Source organism: Silurus aristotelis, assembly GCF_946808225.1.
Source record: "Silurus aristotelis genome assembly, chromosome: 8".
Taxonomy (NCBI): domain Eukaryota; kingdom Metazoa; phylum Chordata; class Actinopteri; order Siluriformes; family Siluridae; genus Silurus; species Silurus aristotelis.
In genome coordinates, this window is record NC_139581.1 from 8377605 (window position 1) to 8396665 (window position 19061).

At 39.5% G+C, this 19061-nt stretch overlaps 1 protein-coding gene across 9 annotated transcripts in view; it reads right to left on the reverse strand.

Annotated features, from left to right (window-relative positions):
* Positions 1-19061, reverse strand: part of LOC310729533 (NACHT, LRR and PYD domains-containing protein 3-like) — a 191808-nt gene that overhangs the window by 7145 nt on the left and 165602 nt on the right. For 3 of the 9 annotated variants that reach the window (XM_083547811.1, XM_083547814.1, XM_083547810.1), the window contains 9 exons: positions 18347-18448; positions 17565-17666; positions 17303-17404; positions 12278-12382; positions 7319-7414; positions 5687-5791; positions 2765-2860; positions 2150-2236; positions 42-1844 (listed from right to left, as the gene is read on the reverse strand). In XM_083547811.1, coding sequence (XP_083403937.1) covers positions 42-1844; positions 2150-2236; positions 2765-2860; positions 5687-5791; positions 7319-7414; positions 12278-12382; positions 17303-17404; positions 17565-17666; positions 18347-18448 — 2598 coding nt within the window. The remainder of the gene's footprint in view (positions 1-41; positions 1845-2149; positions 2237-2764; positions 2861-5686; positions 5792-7318; positions 7415-12277; positions 12383-17302; positions 17405-17564; positions 17667-18346; positions 18449-19061) is intronic. The other 6 variants (XM_083547813.1, XM_083547812.1, XM_083547815.1 and 3 more) reach the window with 6 other exon arrangements.

Below are 19061 nucleotides of genomic sequence, written 5' to 3' on the forward strand. Positions count from 1 at the left end.
AAAAAATTATTAGAATCAAATTCCATGGCACAAAATCTTACTCAGCTGTTCTGGACGCCATCACAACAGGCAGCATTCTATAAAGGCATTCATCAGTTTTGTCCATGCTGTATTTTCTCAGGTCAAAGACATCTAGTGCATTTCCTGAGGTCAGCAACACAAACACCAGAGCAGCCCACTGTGAAGGGGAAAGCTTTGTCTTGGCAAGAAGCCTGGATTTCTGTAAGTTTTGTATCTCCTCCTCTAAAGAAAAATCATTGAGCTCATTTAGGCAATGAAACAGGTTGATAAACTTTTCTGGATTAAGGTTCATCCTGAGCCGGATCTTGATGTATTCAATTGTGTCTTGAACACTTTGGGAACCGCACGGTGATATCTGTGGCAACAGCTCTTGCAGAAGAGTCTGGTTACTTTCCAGAGAGATGCCAAGAAGGAAACGGAGAAACAGGTCAAACTCCCCACTTTTACATTGCAAGGTTTTGTCCACAGCACTCTTGTGAAGGTCAGTTAGGGATGGACACGGAAAGGAAATGGCACACTTTGTCGGACTCCACTGCGTAAGCACAGTTTTGTTCCCGTTGCTGAAGGTAACGTGCACATACAAAGCTGCAAGGTGTTCTTGAATGCTTAAGTGTACAAAGCAGTAGACGTTTCCTTTATTATAGAGAAGTTCAGAGTCCTTTTTGATGATTCGTGTGCAAACCCCAGAGTGTAGGACTGCATCCCTCACATTGATGCTGCACTCCTTCAGGTCTTCCTCGTAGAAAATCAAATTTCCTTTTATCAACTGCTTGAAAGCAAGCTCTCCTAATTTAACAATCATCTCTATTTCATCACGCTGCTGAGTCTCATTATACTTTTTCTTTCGAATGCAAGTCTGAATTATGAGAAAATGTGTGTACATTTGAGTCAATGTCTTAGGAATTGCTTTACCTTCTGCTTCTTTTAACATCTTCTCTAAAACAGTTGCTGAAATCCAACAAAACACCGGTATATGGCACATAATGTAAAGGCTCCTTGACAACTTCAAATGATTGATGACGTCATTGGCCAGAGTTTCATCTCTGATGTACTTCCTTAAGTACTCTTCCTTTTGAGGGTCATTAAATCCTCGGATCTCAGTGACCTTACTTATCCATTCATAAGGAATTTGACTAGCTGCTGCTGGTCTAGTGGTTATCCAAATGAGTGCAGCAGGAAGGAGATTCCCCTTGATGAGGTTGGTCAGTAAAACATCAATTGAGGTAGGTATATTTGCCTCACTTACAATCATACTGTTTTGAAAATCCTGCAAAAAACGATGTTCATCCAGACCATCAAAAATGAACACAATGTTGTGTTTGGTAACATTTGTAAACTTTATTTCTTTCAGCTCTGGAAAGAAATAGTGAACCAAATCGTCCAGACTGAAGTGTTGGTCCTTCACCAAGTTAAGCTCCCTAAAGGGAAGTGGAAATATGAAGTGGACATCCTGATTTGCGGTGCCTTCGGCCCAGTCCAGAATGAATTTCTGCACAGAGACTGTTTTTCCAATGCCTGCAACTCCCTTTGTCATTACAGTCCTAATTACTTTATGTTCTTGTATAGGTTTGAAGATGTCATTGCATTTGATTGGCTTGTCGTCTGCTAACTGGTAAAGTCTTGATGCTGTCTCAATCTGTCTCACCTCATGTTCATTATTTACTTCTCCACTTCCTCCTTCTGTAATGTAAAGCTCTGTGTAGATCTCAGTGAGTAGTGTTGAATGTCCATACCTTTGTAGTCCATCAGGTAACTGCTGGAATCGATTCTTTAGACTGGATTTAAATTTCATGCATATTTCTTTGTCAGGAAATTTGGAGCACCTATAATATGACCAAATAGAGATAATAATAATAAAAAATCCTTAATCATTTTAAAATAATCTTTAAAAATAACCATATCTGAGTGCTGATGTGTGTCATGTTTCTTCTTGGATCTTCTTGAATAGACATTGGTAGTGTTCAAATAATGATGTGTTCTCTGTGTATCTGTAACAACTTTAATGGAACTAAATTGTTTGTATTTACAAATGTTATCATTTATCTTCTTCTGCTGGTGTTTTTTAGGTGTGACGCAGCTTTAAAAGCTTTGTACATGTGTGTGTAAGCCTTGAATATCTGAGTCTTACCTGGGCAGTTGAGATGTTTCACTTTGCAACTTTGGTGGTGGTTCCATTGAATTATCATCATTTATTGACAGACAGCTTATTTTTATGCTGTGAAAATAAAACCTTAAAATATTATATTTGAATGTATCACAGATGGTCACATTTCTAATCTGTCTGTCTGTCAGTCTGTCAGTCTGTCTGTCTGTCTGTCTATCTATCTATCTATCTATCTATCTATCTATCTATCTATCTATCTATCTATCTATCTATCTATCTATCTATCTATCTACTCTCATAAGCAAGTATTTAACTGTCAAAATAAAATGCTCATAATTAAATATTTAAATATCAGCAGAATTTTATCTTTCCAAAAAGTTATATCCATTCTTGATCTGGATATTTGTTATATCTATGGTGTTAATATCACTAACAAATAAGGTGTGATATTATAATGGTAAGTTTATATTGAAAAGTTTTGAAATCAATGTGTGTAAAAATCAGAAACAACTTAAAATTTAGCTTGAGCTGTTTACTATATTCCAGATCTCAAGATCTAGCCACATGTGCAAATTGTGTAAATCAGTATAGGCTATGAACCTAACTCTTCTGCTATTAAAATTGTCCTTATAGTCTTACCTGCTTGATAATTCTTCATGAAACTTCAGTGGAGGGTTCATTGAATTGTCACTTTTCATTGACACACAGCTTGATAAAGTAGAAGTCGGTTGTACCCTGTAAAACAAGGTTTATATAAGTGAGAGAAACTGCTCAATTTGCTTAATTTCTTATAAAAAAATAAAATAAATAGGAACAATGAGTTACACTTAAAACAAATATTATTTGCTGTATTATTTAATGTGTTCAGATGGAGATAGAGAGAGCGATAGATTACAGTAAAATATTAATATTGCCGTAAATATTAAACAACATCAATGAAATATCTTCTTCTTCTTCTTTTGGCTTCTTCCATTCGGGGTCGCCGAAACAGCAGATCATCTGTCTCCATAAGCCCCCCCGTACTCTACATCTGCCTATTTCAACCCAACTACCTGCATGTCTTCCTTTACCAGAAATAACGTTAACGTCCTACATGTGCTGTCTCTCTAATAAAGTGATCTCGACATTCAGAACAATTTCTCTCTCTCTCACTCTCTCTCTCTTTCTCTTTTTCTCTCTCTCTCTCTGTTTAAAAGACAATTAAAACCGTTATATATATATATATATATATATATATATATATATATATATATATATAATCTAAAAAAAGACATAATCTAAAAAAAGAAATCCAGAAATCACAATATATGATTTTTGAACTATTTATTTGTATGATACAGCTGCAAATAAGTATTTGAACACCTGTCTCTAAGCTAGAATTCTGACCCTCAAAGACCTGTTAGTCTGCCTTTAAAATGTCCACCTCCACTACATTTATTATCCTAAATTAGATGCACCTGTTTGAGGTCGTTAGCTGCATAAAAACACCTGTACACAATCAGTAAGAATCCAACTATTAACATGGCCAAGACCAAAGAGCTGTCCAAAGACACTAGAGACAAAATTGTATATCTCTACAAGGCTGGAAAGGGCTACGGGGAAATTGCCAAGCAGCTTGGTGAAAAAAGGTCCACTGTTGGAGCAATCATTAGAAAATGGAAGAAGCTAAACATGACTGTCAATCTCCCTCGGACTGGGGCTCTATGCAAGATCTCACCTCGTTGGGTCTCAATGATCCTAAGGAAGGTGAGAAATCAGCCCAGAACTACACGGGAGGAGCTGGTCAATGACCTGAAAAAAGCTGGGACCACCGTTTCCAAGGTTACTGTTAGTAATACACTAAGACGTCATGGTTTGAAATCATGCATGGCACAGAAGGTTTCCCTGCTTAAACCAGCACATGTCCAGGCACGTCTTAAGTTTGCCAATGACCATTTGGATGATCCAGAGGAGTCATGGGAGAAAGTCATGTGGTCAGATGAGACCAAAATAGAACTTTTGGGTCATAATTCCACTAAACGTGTTTGGAGGAAGAAGAATGATGAGTACCATCCCACATGGGACAGGGCGACTGCACTGTATTAAGGAGAGGATGACCGGGGCCATGTATTGCGAGATTTTGGGGAACAACCTCCTTCCCTCAGTTAGAGCATTGAAGATGGGGCGAGGCTGGGTCTTCCAACATGACAATGACCCGAAGCACACAGCCAGGAAAAAAAAGGAGTGGCTCTGTAGGAAGCATATCAAGGTTCTGGCGTGGCCTAGCCAGTCTCCAGACATAAACCCAATAGAGAATCTTTGGAGGGGGCTCAAACTCCGTGTTTCTCAGCGACAGGCCAGAAACCTGACTGATCTAGAGAAGATCTGTGTGGAGGAGTGGGCCAAAATCCCTCCTGCAGTGTGTGCAAACCTGGTGAAAAACTACAGGAAACGTATAACCTCTGTAATTGCAAACAAAGGCTACTGTACCAATTATTAACACTGACTTTCTCAGGTGTTCAAATACTTATTTGCAGCTGTATCATACAAATATATAGTTAAAAAATCATACATTTTAATTTCTGGATTTTTTTTTTTTTAGATTATGTCTCTCATAGTGGACATGCACCTACGATGACAATTTCAGACCCCTCCATGATTTCTAAGTGGGAGAACTTGCAAAATAGCAGGGTGTTCAAATACTTATTTTTATATATATATATATATATATATATATATATATATATATATATATATATATATATATATATATATATATATATATATGTGTGTGTGTGTATATGTAAATATCTATATGTATATGTAAATATACATATACACACACACACACACACACACACACACACACACACACACACACACACACAATCTTTCTTGTTGAAAGATTTATGACCAAACTTTTGATGTCACCCATATGAGGATGGGTTCCCCTTTGAGTCTGGTTCCTCTCAAGGTTTCTTCCTCATATCATCTAAGGGAGTTTTTCCTTGCCACTGTCGCCACGGCTGCTCATCAGGGACAAACGCACACCATTCACCTTCACTGTTGTTTTCTGTAAAGCTGCTTTGAGACAATGTCTGTTGTGAAAAGCGCTATACAAATAAACTTGACTTGACTTGACTTGACACACACACACACACACATATACATATATATATATATATATATATATATATATATATATATATATATATATATATATATATATATATATATACATATATATACATATATATATATATATATATATATATATATATATATATATATATATATATATATATATTAATTGTCTTTCAAACATAGACCCAGTTTTGAACAAAATTTTTGGTTTAGATATGAGGTGATAAATAAGACATTCTATTATAATGATCAGTTCAGAAGGTTGACATTTTATCAAAATGTGATAAACTTTCATTTGAAGTTTTGCTGAAGCTGGTTGCTTTATAAAAGATCCGGTTTATGTAGCCCAATTTGACAATTACATGCAGAACCGCAGAAACACGGAGTTCTATTAGGACAACCTAGCGCTTGTCCTAATAGAACATCTTATAGTCTTACCTGGGAATGCTTGATGATTCTTCCTGCAACTTTATTGGAGGATGGTCCATTGAATAGTCACTTTTCATTGACACACAGCTCGATAAAGTTGAAGTCGGTTGTGAGCTGTAAAAGAGAATAATAATAGATATGATATTTCCACCATGAAATTACACAGCTTGCTCCATTACTCTAATGCACTTAAACAATGGGTTAAAATGTATGCTAACAAATATAATTAGCTGCATTGGGCACATTTAAATCATTTGCTAAACAGTGGTTATTCCATTCATGTTTTAAAATAGAGGCTGATCGATAGTGGATTTTACCAATACCAATAACTAGAGTGGATCGTACTTAGCGTTAACCGACCAATCGATAGTTTTCAAATGGAAACTGGATAAGAAAACAAACACTCCATGTAAAAAAGTGCTGAACTTAATTATTTTTTTTTTAAACCTTGAAACATGCAAATATGCAAATTAATAGAAATATGAATTAATTTAAAAACAATTTAATTGAAATATTAATTAATTAATTAAAACAATTATAAATAATAAATATAATGTGCTCTCTATGCAGTGTGCAGTCTCGCGTGTAAAAACAAACAGCACGTGGCTTTAGTGATTTGCCTCTAGAGGCTGCTCTTGTAATGACAGCGGGCCATCTCAACCGATCCAGCAATTAATGCAAGTCGGAAAAACCATCATTATGGACTTTTGCAAATAGCCGATGGTTACAGGAACAACTATCAGTGCCGAATAGTCAGCAAAACTGATTAATCAGTCGACCTTTATTTTAAAATAAATCAACATCAATTCTTTTGTTTTGATATAAAAATAATCATCAGAAGTTGGTGGCTCTTAACATTGGAACACAGTAATATATAGGTATATTTAATATATTACATGGTTAATATGTGTAGTTGATATTTAACCAAACATCAGCTGATAGGAATGTTTATTAACTGTTAATATCTTTCATTCAGGACAGTCTCTACAGGGGTCTACAAGTTGAAACACTGTTGATTCAACACAATCTCATGGCATTTCGGTACTACTGATTCATGTTCATGGACACAAATCGACAGAAGACCAACGGTTAATGCTGACAGAAATGCCAAAGGTAAACTTTTTTCCCCATTTTTATCAGAGAATAAGGCAGGGTTATGGTTAGGGTAAGGGTAAGGGATATACTGTATTAAATGTGTGTTTCTAATTAACGCAGACTCCTTAATTAACCGGGAGAATATATTTACTGTATTTTGACTGGAAGGAACCACTGATGATGGTTTATAATACTGAATATAAAGCAATAAAAACAAGGATATATTCTCCTGTTTAAATGTTGAGTAATAGTTCTTGAAGATTAAATAATCAATAACAAATGAGAAAAAACAATACAGCATCTGTGGTATCCAGGGGCAGAAAGTAAACTTTGGCGGAGGCACCAAAAATCTTCCCACTGAAATACATTACATAGAACGTCGGCATCTGTGACACGAAAAAAGAGGGCAATTCGTGTCTATGAACACAAATAAATAGATTACATTTCGTGATTATATCACAAAATGTCGTGAGTCTGGGCTGAATGATTACAGATTGCTGAGTCTATAGAAAATCAAATAAAAATGTTATAAAAAAGTGAGCTTACTTTTGAGAATCTGGAGCAGAGTAACTCATGCTTTTTGAAGTTCCATATCTGTTTTTCCGTGGTTTTCTTGGTTGATTCTTGGTTTGATTCCTATTTCTTTGAAGAAAAGTGTCAAAATAGAGTTGCTAAAAACACCAGCCATGGTAATAAATAATCTTATTTATTATTATATTATTCACACCCACATCTTTCTACATCATTTTCATTTAGTCCTGTTCTACTTGACTTTTCTTCAAATATCTTTGACATGCTATGGCACTCTTATGGCAACTCTAATAGAACTGACTGAATAAACCATAATTGAGTTATTTCCGCTTCCGCGTCCTTTCCATCAGCCTGACAGAAGAACCGACCGAAAACGGAATCGCCCTCCCGCGATTTCGGCCGCGATGGATCGGCAGCTGAACCCGGCTTCGGACTTTGGATGCCGCTCCTCGCGGTTCACAGCCACTGACGCCGACTCATGCAAGCACGGCTGCGCCACGCTGCTCAGCGAGCGCAAAGGATTTCCCGGCTCGTTTTTCCGGAGAGAGCAGCGAATTGGGCAGGTTTCTGAGGAGCATCGGCGAGTATGCGGAGGCAAATTCGTCCCAGTTTCCCTCCGAGCGAGCCAAGATCGCCTTCTGCGTTTCCCTTCTGTCTGGTGATGCTCTCTCTAAAATCAGCAAATTATGGAGCGCCAAAGGGGGCAATTTTGGCCCACTCGCCGAATTTTGCGAGCTTCTTCTGGGGATGTGTGGGATGGAGGTGGCGGATCTCCACGAGAGTCCCCTTTGAGGATGAACATGCTTTGTTCCGAGGTTCTGCAGAGCACGTGACTCCGATTCAAGGTCCACCAAGGCAAACAGCTCTGGTTCAGGGGTTTTCAAGATTTTCCTCGTCCCAAGGTTCTTCAGAGTGCGTGGCTCTGGTTCTGGATTCTCCATCCCAAGGTTCTTCAGAGCATGCGGCTTCGTTCCATGGCTCTTCAAGGCGCGCAGCTCCGTTCCAGGACTCTCCCAGGTTCTCGGTTCCATCCCGGTGCATCGAAGAATGCGAGGCTCCATTCCAGAGTCCCCAAGAGAGCTCAGCCCCGTTCCAGAGTCCCAAAGAGAGCTCAGCCCCGTTCCAGAGTCCCCAAGAGAGCTCAGCCCCGTTCCAGAGTCCCCAAGAGAGCTCAGCCCCGTTCCAGAGTCCCCAAGAGAGCTCAGCCCCGTTCCAGAGTCCCCAAGAGAGCTCAGCCCCGTTCCAGAGTCCCCAAGAGAGCTCAGCCCCGTTCCAGAGTCCCCAAGAGAGCTAAGCCCCGTTCCAGAGTCCCCAAGAGAGCTTAGCCCCATTCCAGAGTCCCCAAGAGAGCTCAGCCCCGTTCCAGAGTCCCCAAGAGAGCTAAGCCCCGTTCAAAGGGCACGAAGGGGTCGTCGTACCGCCGCCTGGCCGCGAAGGGGTTGTCGTACCGCCGCCTGGCCGCGAAGGGGACATCGTACCGCCGCCTGGCCGCGAAGGGGACGTCGTACCACCCCCGGGCTCCACAGAAGGCGACGGCTCGCCCCCGGGCTCCACAGAAGGCGACGGCTCGCCTCCAAGTCCTCCTCAGGGCAAAGGCTCGCCCCCGGGCTCCACAGAAGGCGACGGCTCGCCCCCGGGCTCCACAGAAGGCGAAGGCTCGCCCCCTGGTCCTCCTCAGGGCGAAAGCTCGCCCCCTGGTCCTCCACAGGGTGAAGGCTCGCCCCCAGGTCCCCGTAAGGTCGACGGTTTACCCCCAGGTCCTCCGCAGGTCGACGGCTCGCCCCCAGGTCCCCCTCAGGTCGACGGCTTGCCTCCAGGTCCCCCGCAGGGCGGAGTCGGTCCTCCAGTTTCCACGCAGGGCAGAGTCGGTCCTCCATGGCCCTCTGACGACAGCAAAGCTCTCCAGAGGCCCTCCAGGGAGTCGTTACGGTCCAACGTCCTGCCGAAGGTGCCCCTGTGTTCCTGGTCTCCACCGTGGACGTCGCTCGGCCCCCGGTCTCCGACGTGGACGTCGCTCGGCCTCCGGTCTCCGCCGTGGACGTCGCTCGGCCTCCGGCCTTCGTTGTGGACAGCGTACAGTTCAGGTTCCCCGCCGTGGAGGTCGCGCCCCCGCCGGTCTCCGCCAGGGATCATGCTCTGCTTCCTGTCTTTTCGAGGGCCGCTGACCCGCTCCTGATCCCGACCGAAGACGCCGCTTTGCCTTGGGCCCCCGTCCGATCTTCCCCTGTTCTGCTGCGATGCTCACGGGGCCTCCTTTGTCCCGGGTCGGTTGGAGAGGCCTTCCTCAGAGTGCCCCGGCCCGCCTGGCGTTTGTGGGTTTTGGGGCGTCAGGTGCCGCCCCTGGAGGGGGAGGTACTGTCAGAGATTCACCCTGCCACGCCCCCCTCAGTAGCTGTCATAGTTCCTCGTTATACTTTGCCTGCCAGGCTCACCGACAGCTGTCGCTCGTTAAGGACTAGACTATATAAACTCACGTTCTCGAGTCACAGGCTGTCGGTTCTTGAATTGTCATGCTGGTCATCTCCTGTCCCCGCGACCGCCAGCCTGCCCGCTGGTTCTGTTTCCAGACTCTGTGTCCATGTGCGGATTACTCTTAGCCATTGCAGTTTACTTTCATTTTCGGACTCTAAGTTTAGTTTTGAATTACTCGTCTCGAGCGGATATTCTTTGTTTGTTTTCTCGCCACGGCGACTGTGAGTGTTTCTTTGTTGAACTGACTGAATAAACCATGATTGAGTTATTTTCGCTTTCGCGTCCTGTCCATCAGCCTGACAGGTGCAAGCTGATTCTTTTTTATGTAGGCTGATCTGATCTACCAGGGCTCTATAGCAGTACTCTGGCAGAATCGCCATTTTCATTACTGTAGGACTATTTTAAAGAGCCTATAAACTTTACCATCACTGATAAGAACGCTGGTTTTGAGAAAAACAAGAACACTTCGATGCCTGCCAGATCATTCTTTGACTTAAATGTGTGCACTTTAATTTACTGTATTTGCCAGAATTAAAATAAGATGAAAATGATTCAGGTGCTACGCCCTTAACAATCAACATTCAACCTATTTGGAGATTTTGGACTGATTTGTCAGAATATATATATATATATATATACAGTGAGGAAAATAAGTATTTGAACACCCTGCTATTTTGCAAGTTCTCCCACTTAGAAATCATGGAGGGGTCTGAAATTGTCATCGTAGGTGCATGTCCACTGTGAGAGCCATAATCTCAAAAAAAAAATCCAGAAATCACAATGTATGATTTTTTTAACTATTTATTTGTATGATACAGCTGCAAATAAGTATTTAAACACCTGAGAAAGTCAATGTTAATATTTGGTACAGTAGCCTTTGTTTGCAATTACAGAGGTCAAACGTTTCCTGTAGTTTTTCACCAGGTTTGCACACACTGCAGGAGGGATTTTGGCCCACTCCTCCACACAGATCTTCTCTAGATCAGTCAGGTTTCTGGCCTGTTACTGAGAAACACGGAGTTTAAGCTCCCTCCAAAGATTCTCTATTGTGTTTAGGTCTGGAGACTGGCTAGGCCATGCCAGAACCTTGATATGCTTCTTACAGAGACACTCCTTGGTTATCCTGGCTGTGTGCTTTGGGTCATTGTCATGTTGGAAGACCCAGCCTCGACCCATCTTCGATGCTCTAACTGAGGGAAGGAGGTTGTTCCCCAAAATCTCGCTATACATGGCCCCGGTCATCCTCTCCTTAATACAGTGCAGTCGCCCTGTCCAATGTGCAGAAAAACACCCCCAAAGCATGATGCTACCACCCCCAAGCTTCACAGTAGGGATGGCGTTCTTGGGATGGTACTCATCATTCTTCTTCCTCCAAACACGTTTAGTGGAATTATGACCCAAAAGTTCTATTTTGGTCTCATCTGACCACATGACTTTCTCCCATGACTCCTCTGGATCATCCAAATGGTCATTGGCAAACTTAAGACGTGCCTGGACATGTGCTGGTTTAAGCAGGGGAACCTTTAGTGCCATGCATGATTTCAAACCATGACGTCTGAGTGTATTACCAACAGTAACCTTGGAAACGGTGGTCCCAGCTCTTTTCAGGTCATTGACCAGCTCCTCCCATGTAGTTCTGGGCTGATTAGGATCATTGAGGCCCCACGAGGTGAGATCTTGCATGAAGCCCCAGTCCGAGGGAGATTGACAGTCATGTTTAACTTCTTCCATTTTCTAATGATTGCTCCAACAGTGGATCTTTTTTCACCAAGCTGCTTGGCAATTTCCCCGTAGCCCTTTCCAGCCTTGTGGAGGTACAATTTTGTCTCTAGTGTCTTTGGACAGCTCTTTGGTCTTGGCCATGTTAGTAGTTGGATTCTTATTGATTGTATGGGGTGGACAGGTGTCTTTATGCAGCTAACAACCTCAAACAGGTGCAACTAATTTAGGATAATAAATGTATTGGAGGTGGACATTTTAAAGGCAGACTAACAGGTCTTTGAGGGTCAGAATTCTAGCTGATAGACAGGTGTTCAAATACTTATTTGCAGCTGTATCATACAAATAAATAGTTTAAAAATAATATATTGTGATTTCTGGATTTTTTTTTTTAGATTATGTCTCTCACAGTGGACATGCACCTACGATGACAATTTCAGACCCCGCCATGATTTCTAAGTGGGAGAACTTGCAAAATAGCAGGGTGTTCAAATACTTATTTTCCTCACTGTATATATATATATATATATTAATAGTCTTTCAAACATAGACCCAGTTTTGACCAAAATCTTTGGTTGAAATATGAGGTGATAAATAAGACATTCTATTATAATGATCAGTTCAGAAGGTTGACATTTTATCAAAATGTGATAAACTTTCATTTGAAGTTTTGCTGAAGCTGGTTGCTTTATAAAAGATCCGGTTTATGTAGCCCAATTTGAAAATTACATGCAGAACCATACAGGCTGTCAACCTAGCGCTTGTCCTAATAGAACATCTTACCTGGGAATGCTTGATGATTCTTCCTGCAACTTTATTGGAGGATGGTCCATTGAATAGTCACTTTTCATTGACACACAGCTCGATAAAGTTGAAGTCGGTTGTGAGCTGTAAAAGAGAATAATAATAGATATGATATTTCCACCATGAAATTACACAGCTTGCTCCATTACTCTAATGCACTTAAACAATGGGTTAAAATGTATGCTAACAAATATAATTAGCTGCATTGGGCACATTTAAATCATTTGCTGACCAGTGGTTATTCCATTCATGTTTTAAAATAGAGGCTGATCGATAGTGGATTTTACCAATACCAATAACTAGAGTGGATCGTACTTAGCGTTAACCGACCAATCGATAGTTTTCAAATGGAAACTGGATAAGAAAACAAACACTCCATGTAAAAAAGTGCTGAACTTAATTTTTTTTTTTTAAAACCTTGAAACATGAAAATATGCAAATTAATAGAAATATGAATTAATTTAAAAACAATTTAATTAAAATAGTTATTAATTAATTAAAACAATTATAAATAATAAATATAATGTGCTCTCTATGCAGTGTGCAGTCTCGCGTGTAAAAACAAACAGCACGTGGCTTTAGTGATTTGCCTCTAGAGGCTGATCTTGTAATGACAGCGGGCCATCTCAACCGATCCAGCAATTAATGCAAGCCGGAAAAACCATCATTATGGACTTTTGCCAATAGCCGATGGTTACAGGAACAACTATCAGTGCCGAATAGTCAGCAAAACTGATTAATCAGTCGACCTTTATTTTAAAATAAATCAACATCAATTATTTTGATTCGATATAAAAATAATCATCAGAAGTTGGTGGCTCTTAACATTGGAACACAGTAATATATAGGTATATTTAATATGTTACATGGTTAATATGTGTAGTTGATATTTAACCAAACATCAGCTGATAGAAATGTTTATTAACTGTTAATATCTTTCATTCAGGACAGTCTCTACAGGGGTCTACAAGTTGAAACACTGTTGATTCAACACAATCTCATGGCATTTCGGTACTACTGATTCATGTTCATGGACACAAATCGACAAAAGACCAACGGTTAATGCTGACAGAAATGCCAAAGGTAAACTTTTTTCCCCATTTTTATCAGAGTATAAGGCAGGGTTATGGTTAGGGTAAGGGTAAGGGATATACTGTATTAAATGTGTGTTTCTAATTAACGCAGACTTTTTTTAAAACCCACTGCACTGCCATTATCAAAATAACCTGCCAGGGAATATCATTTGGAAGGATGGTACTGTATATGAAACTACTCAACTGGCTCAATGTCTCTAATAAATGAATAAATAGGAACATTTAATGTTAACAAATACAAACCCAATTCCAAAAAAGTTGGAACACTGTGTAAAATGTGGCAATTCAGACTCCAGAGGCCTTTCAAAGTAGAAAGAGTCTTTTAAATTTTAAATCAAACTATTGTTTAATGTGAATGAGCAGGCAGGATGATTTTCACATGATTAAAAAAAAACCTACATTAGAAGCTCTGGTCTCAAAAAGTCTTGGGAAAACATGTTTACTATGGGTTTTGTGGCCTTATTTCAGTTAGGTTTTTTTTTGCTTTTTCAAAAACCACGCATAAACCTTATTTTGTCAAAAATACAAACACACACATACCATACATATTATGGTAGCCCAGTTTGTGCTGAAGACAGTGTAATAAGTCTTATGTCAATAATATATTTTAAAAGCAACTAAACAGAACCAAATGTAAGAGCATGTCAAAATCTCTCAAGGGGCCAAAAACACCCTCAGACTCCAGAGGGTTAAAACAGTCATGATCCTGTAATGGAAATAACTGCATGGGCTCATTAACACCTCCAGAAATCATTGTCTGTAAACACAGTTTGCCACGTCATCCACAAGTGCAGATTAAATCTCTAATCATGCAAAAAAGAAGGCATGAATTAACATGATCCAGAAACACCACCATCCTTTCTGGGTCAAAGCTCATTTAAAAACACGTTTGAAAACTGTTCTGTGTGTCAGACAAATTTTAATATATATATATTTTTAAACCATGGGCACCACATCCTCTGGACTAAAGAGGAGTGGACCAATCTGAGTTAATATTAGTGCTCAGTTCAGAAAGCTGCATCTCTGATGGTATGGGAGTGGATTAGTGCCTGTGGAATTGACAAGTGTGCACATTTGGAAAGGCTCCATCAATGCTGACCGGTGTATATATAGGTTTTACATATAGCAACAAATAGTTCCATCCAGATGTATATGAACAGAAGACAAATGTAACACATTGGTAAACACTGCCCTGTCCCAACTTTTTAAAATCCTGTTGCAGCCATCAATTTTAAAATAAACCTAAATTTAAGTTTATACATTCATTTTATATATATATATGAGAGCAGTCTATGGTAAATCAAATAATAAATATTCAAGAAGTATTTAACAAAAAGTCAACTTACTTTTGAAAGTCACAAGAAGGGTAACTTATGTTTTCAAAAATGGCAGATAAATTGATATCCTTTGGCACTCTTGTCTGACGGTGACTTACCTTAACAAGGACCTATTAATGCAGGATTATTCTAAAGAGCACATAAACTTTACTCCTAATAATAACAATACAGGTGTCAAATGAAACAAGATAATTCAGTGCCTGTTCTAAACTGTAACATTGCTTAACTGTCACAAAGTTAAATGTGTGTGATGTCTTCTGTTGGATTAGTCTGAATGAACATGAGGATAAAAATGATGCATATCATATGCTATGACTTTCACAATCACCAACGTTCAACACATTTGTACAGCTATTAATTATTTTGGACTCATTTTCAGAAAACTCTGCACCACCATCATCACAGTAACAAGACAGGAAATATTATTTGTAAGAATGCGATTCTATCCCTGTAGTACAGTGGCAAAGACTTGTAGAATCAATGTAACGGCTAATAAAAGCTAGATTATATACAGTGGGTACGGAAAGTATTCAGACCCCCTTAAATTTTTCACTCTTTGTTATATTGCAGCCATTTGCTAAAATCATTTAGGTTCATTCTTCTTCCTCATGAATGTACACATAGCACCCCATACTGACAGAAAAACACAGAATTGTTGACATTGTTGCAGATTTATTAAAAAAGAAAAACTGAAATATCACATGGTCCTAAGTATTCAGACCCTTTGCTCAGTATTTAGTAAGAGCCCCCTTTTGATCTAATACAGCCAGGAGTCTTTTTGGGAAAGATGCAACAAGTCTTTCACACCTGGATTTGGGGATCCTCTGCTATTCCTCCTTGCAGGTCCTCTCCAGTTCTGTCAGGTTGGATGGTAAACGTTGGTGGACAGCCATTTTTAGGTCCCTCCAGAGATGCTCAATTGGGTTTAAGTCAGGGCTCTGGCTGGGCCATTCAAGAACAGTCACGGAGTTGTTGTGGAGCCACTCCTTCGTTATTTTAGCTGTGTGCTTAGGGTCATTGTCTTGTTGGAAGGTAAACCTTCGGCCCAGTCTGAGGTCCAGAGCACTCTGGAGAAGGTTTTTGTCCAGGATATCCCTGTACTTGGCCGCATTCATCTTTCCCTCGATTGCAACCAGTCGTCCTGTCCCTGCAGCTGAAAAACACCCCCACAGCATGATGCTGCCACCACCATGCTTCACTGTTGGGACTGTATTGGACAGGTGATGAGCAGTGCCTGGTTTTCTCCACACATACCGCTTAGAATTAAGGCCAAAAAGTTTTATTTTGGTCTCATCAGACCAGAGAATCTTATTTCTCACCATCTTGGAGTCCTTTAGGTGTTTTTTAGCAAACTCCATGCGGGCTTTCATGTGTCTTACACTGAGGAGAGGCTTCCGTCAGGCCACTCTGCCATAAAGCCCCGACTGGTGGAGGGCTGCAGTGATGGTTGACTTTCTACAACTTTCTCCCATCTCCTGACTGCATCTCTGGAGCTTAGCCACAGTGATCTTTGGGTTCTTCTTTACCTCTCTCACCAAGGCTCTTCTCCCCCGATAGCTCAGTTTGGCCGAATGGCCAGCTCTAGGAAGGGTTCTGGTCGTCCCAAACGTCTTTCATTTGAGGATTATGGAGGCCACTGTGCTCTTAGGAACCTTAAGTGCAGCAGAAATCTTTTTGTAACCTTGGCCAGATCTGTGCCTTGCCACAATTCTGTCTCTGAGCTCTTCAGGCAGTTCCTTTGACCTCATGATTCTCATTTGCTCTGACATGCATTGTGATCTGGAAGGTCTTATATAGACAGGTGTGTGGCTTTCCTAATCAGTATAATCAAACACAGCTGGACTCAAATGAAGGTGTAGAACCATCTCAAGGATGATCAGAAGAAATGGAAAGCACCTGAGTTAAATATATGAGTGTCACAGCAAAGGGTCTGAATACTTAGGACCATGTGATATTTTAGTTTTTCTTTTTTAATAAATCTGCAACAATGTCAACAATTCTGTGTTTTTCTGTCAGTATGGGGAGCTGTGTGTACATTCATGAGGAAGAAGAATGAACCTAAATGATTTTAGCAAATGGCTGCAATATAACAAAGAGTGAAAAATTTAAGGGGGTCTGAATACTTTCCATACCCACTGTAAACTAGTGTAAGATACAGAACCTTCAATGAGTATTTAAAACGACAAGCTAGATAATATCCAAATTCATATTGCTTTAAAACATACGTAAAACATTTATTTCAGTCATCTTACCTTGCTGAGAAGATGTGCTTATCATATTTATTGTTTTTATTTGTTTATTTCGTTGATTTATTAGTTGTCTATCTATCTCTTATTTTGTATTGTATATGTTCTCTAGCTAGCTATGGGGATGAGCTGACAAACAAATAGCGCATCTTATATTATCGTGATCAGTTCAGCATGTTTATTTTAATTAAAATTGATTTAAGCCAGTCCCCTCATTACTAAAATTGAGCTGCTTGAGCTCAATCCAGACTCATTGCATATCACAAGCCTACTCGTGTAAAAAAGTGTTGGCTATGAAAAAACTCTTGTCTTAATAGAACATCTAACCTGGGAATGCTTGATGATTCTTCCTGAAACTTTGGTGGAGGATCCATTGAATTGTTACTTTTCATTGACACACAGCTCGATACAGGTGATGTCGGTTGTATGCTGTAATAGGAGATTGATATAACATTATATGAAACCACTCAACTGCCTCAATGTCTCTAATAAATTAATAAATAAGAACATTTAATGTTGAGAATAACCAGATTGGTCTGAGCTGAAAGCAGTCTATGAAAATAACTCTTGTCCTAATAGAACATCTTACCTGGGAATGCTTGATGATTCTTCCTGAAACTTTAGTGGAGGATCCATTGAATTGTTACTTTTCATTGACACACAGCTCGATACAGGTGATGTCGGTTGTATGCTGTAAAAGAAGATTGATACAACATTATATCAATCTTTAACACAACTACTCAACTGGCTCAATGTCTCTAATAAATGAATAAATAGGAACATTTAATGTTAACAAATACAAACCCAATTCCCAAAAAGTTGGAACTTTGTAAAATGTAAATAAAAATACAATGCAATGATTTGCATATTCATAAACTTATATTTTATTCACTATAGAACATAGAAAACATATCAAATGTTTAAACTGAGGAAATGTAAAATAAGATCATTTTGAATTTGATGGCTGCAAAAAAGAAAAGTGGGAGGGGTCAACAAAAGTAAGATTATTGGGTATAAATGTGTTACATTGGAAAGGCTCTATCAATGCTGACCAGTGTATATATAGGTTTTAAAGCAACAAATGCTTCCATCCAGATGTATATAAACAGAAGACAAATGTAACATATTGGTAAACAGTGCTCTGTCCCAATTTTTTTGAGTCCTGTTGCAGCCATCAATTTTAAAATGAACCTAATTTTAAGTTTTTACATTTGGTTTGTTTTTTGCTTTACTTTGAATATAATATGGACTTGTGAGATTTTTGTTAAAACATTGCATTCTGTTTTTAATTAAAAAAATGTATTTACAAAAATAAAATGTTTTTATGTTTTATTTACAACTCTTAGCTAATACAATATCTTATATTCTTACCTGGGAATGCTTGATGATTCTTTCTGAAACTTCAGTGGAGGGTTCATTGAATGGTCACTTTTCATTGACACACAGCTCCATACAGGTGAAGTCGGTTGTATGCTGTAAAAAAACATAATGTATGAAACTATGCGATTGGCTTCATTTTTTAAATATACATTATCAAAACTTTACATTAGTTCACAAACATACACACAAATATAATAGATGTATTGCTAACAATGCAACTAAGACTTGTGGCTACTAATGGCTGAGTTGACCAAAGGTAACCCAATTCATGTTTGCACAAAATAATACAGAAGAACTAAATACGTCATGTGCAGATGGTCCTGCAGGCTAAAACACCTTGTTGATTAGACAGTTAAGGGAACATTAGGCAATCATAGGCACAGACTCACTGAAACTGAAAAGATAAAGATGCAAGTAAAGATGTAGAAGATTTTTCCAATCTTTTATCTGAGCCTGTGCTTCTGTATGTGAGTCTACATAGCTAGGTAAATTGAGCATAAGTGTTTTGGATAAAATCACCCATCAGATGGGCATAATGTTGCATGTATGACAAAGAATAAAAAGACTAAGTTCCTTTAAAGGATAAAAGCCCACCCTCTGTGTTGATGCTCTAATTTATCCTTAAGGGATCCTGGTCTTTCTATGATCAGTGGTGTTGAGGGTTCCCTTAAACAAAACATGTCCTGTCTAGACTTCATGAAATTAT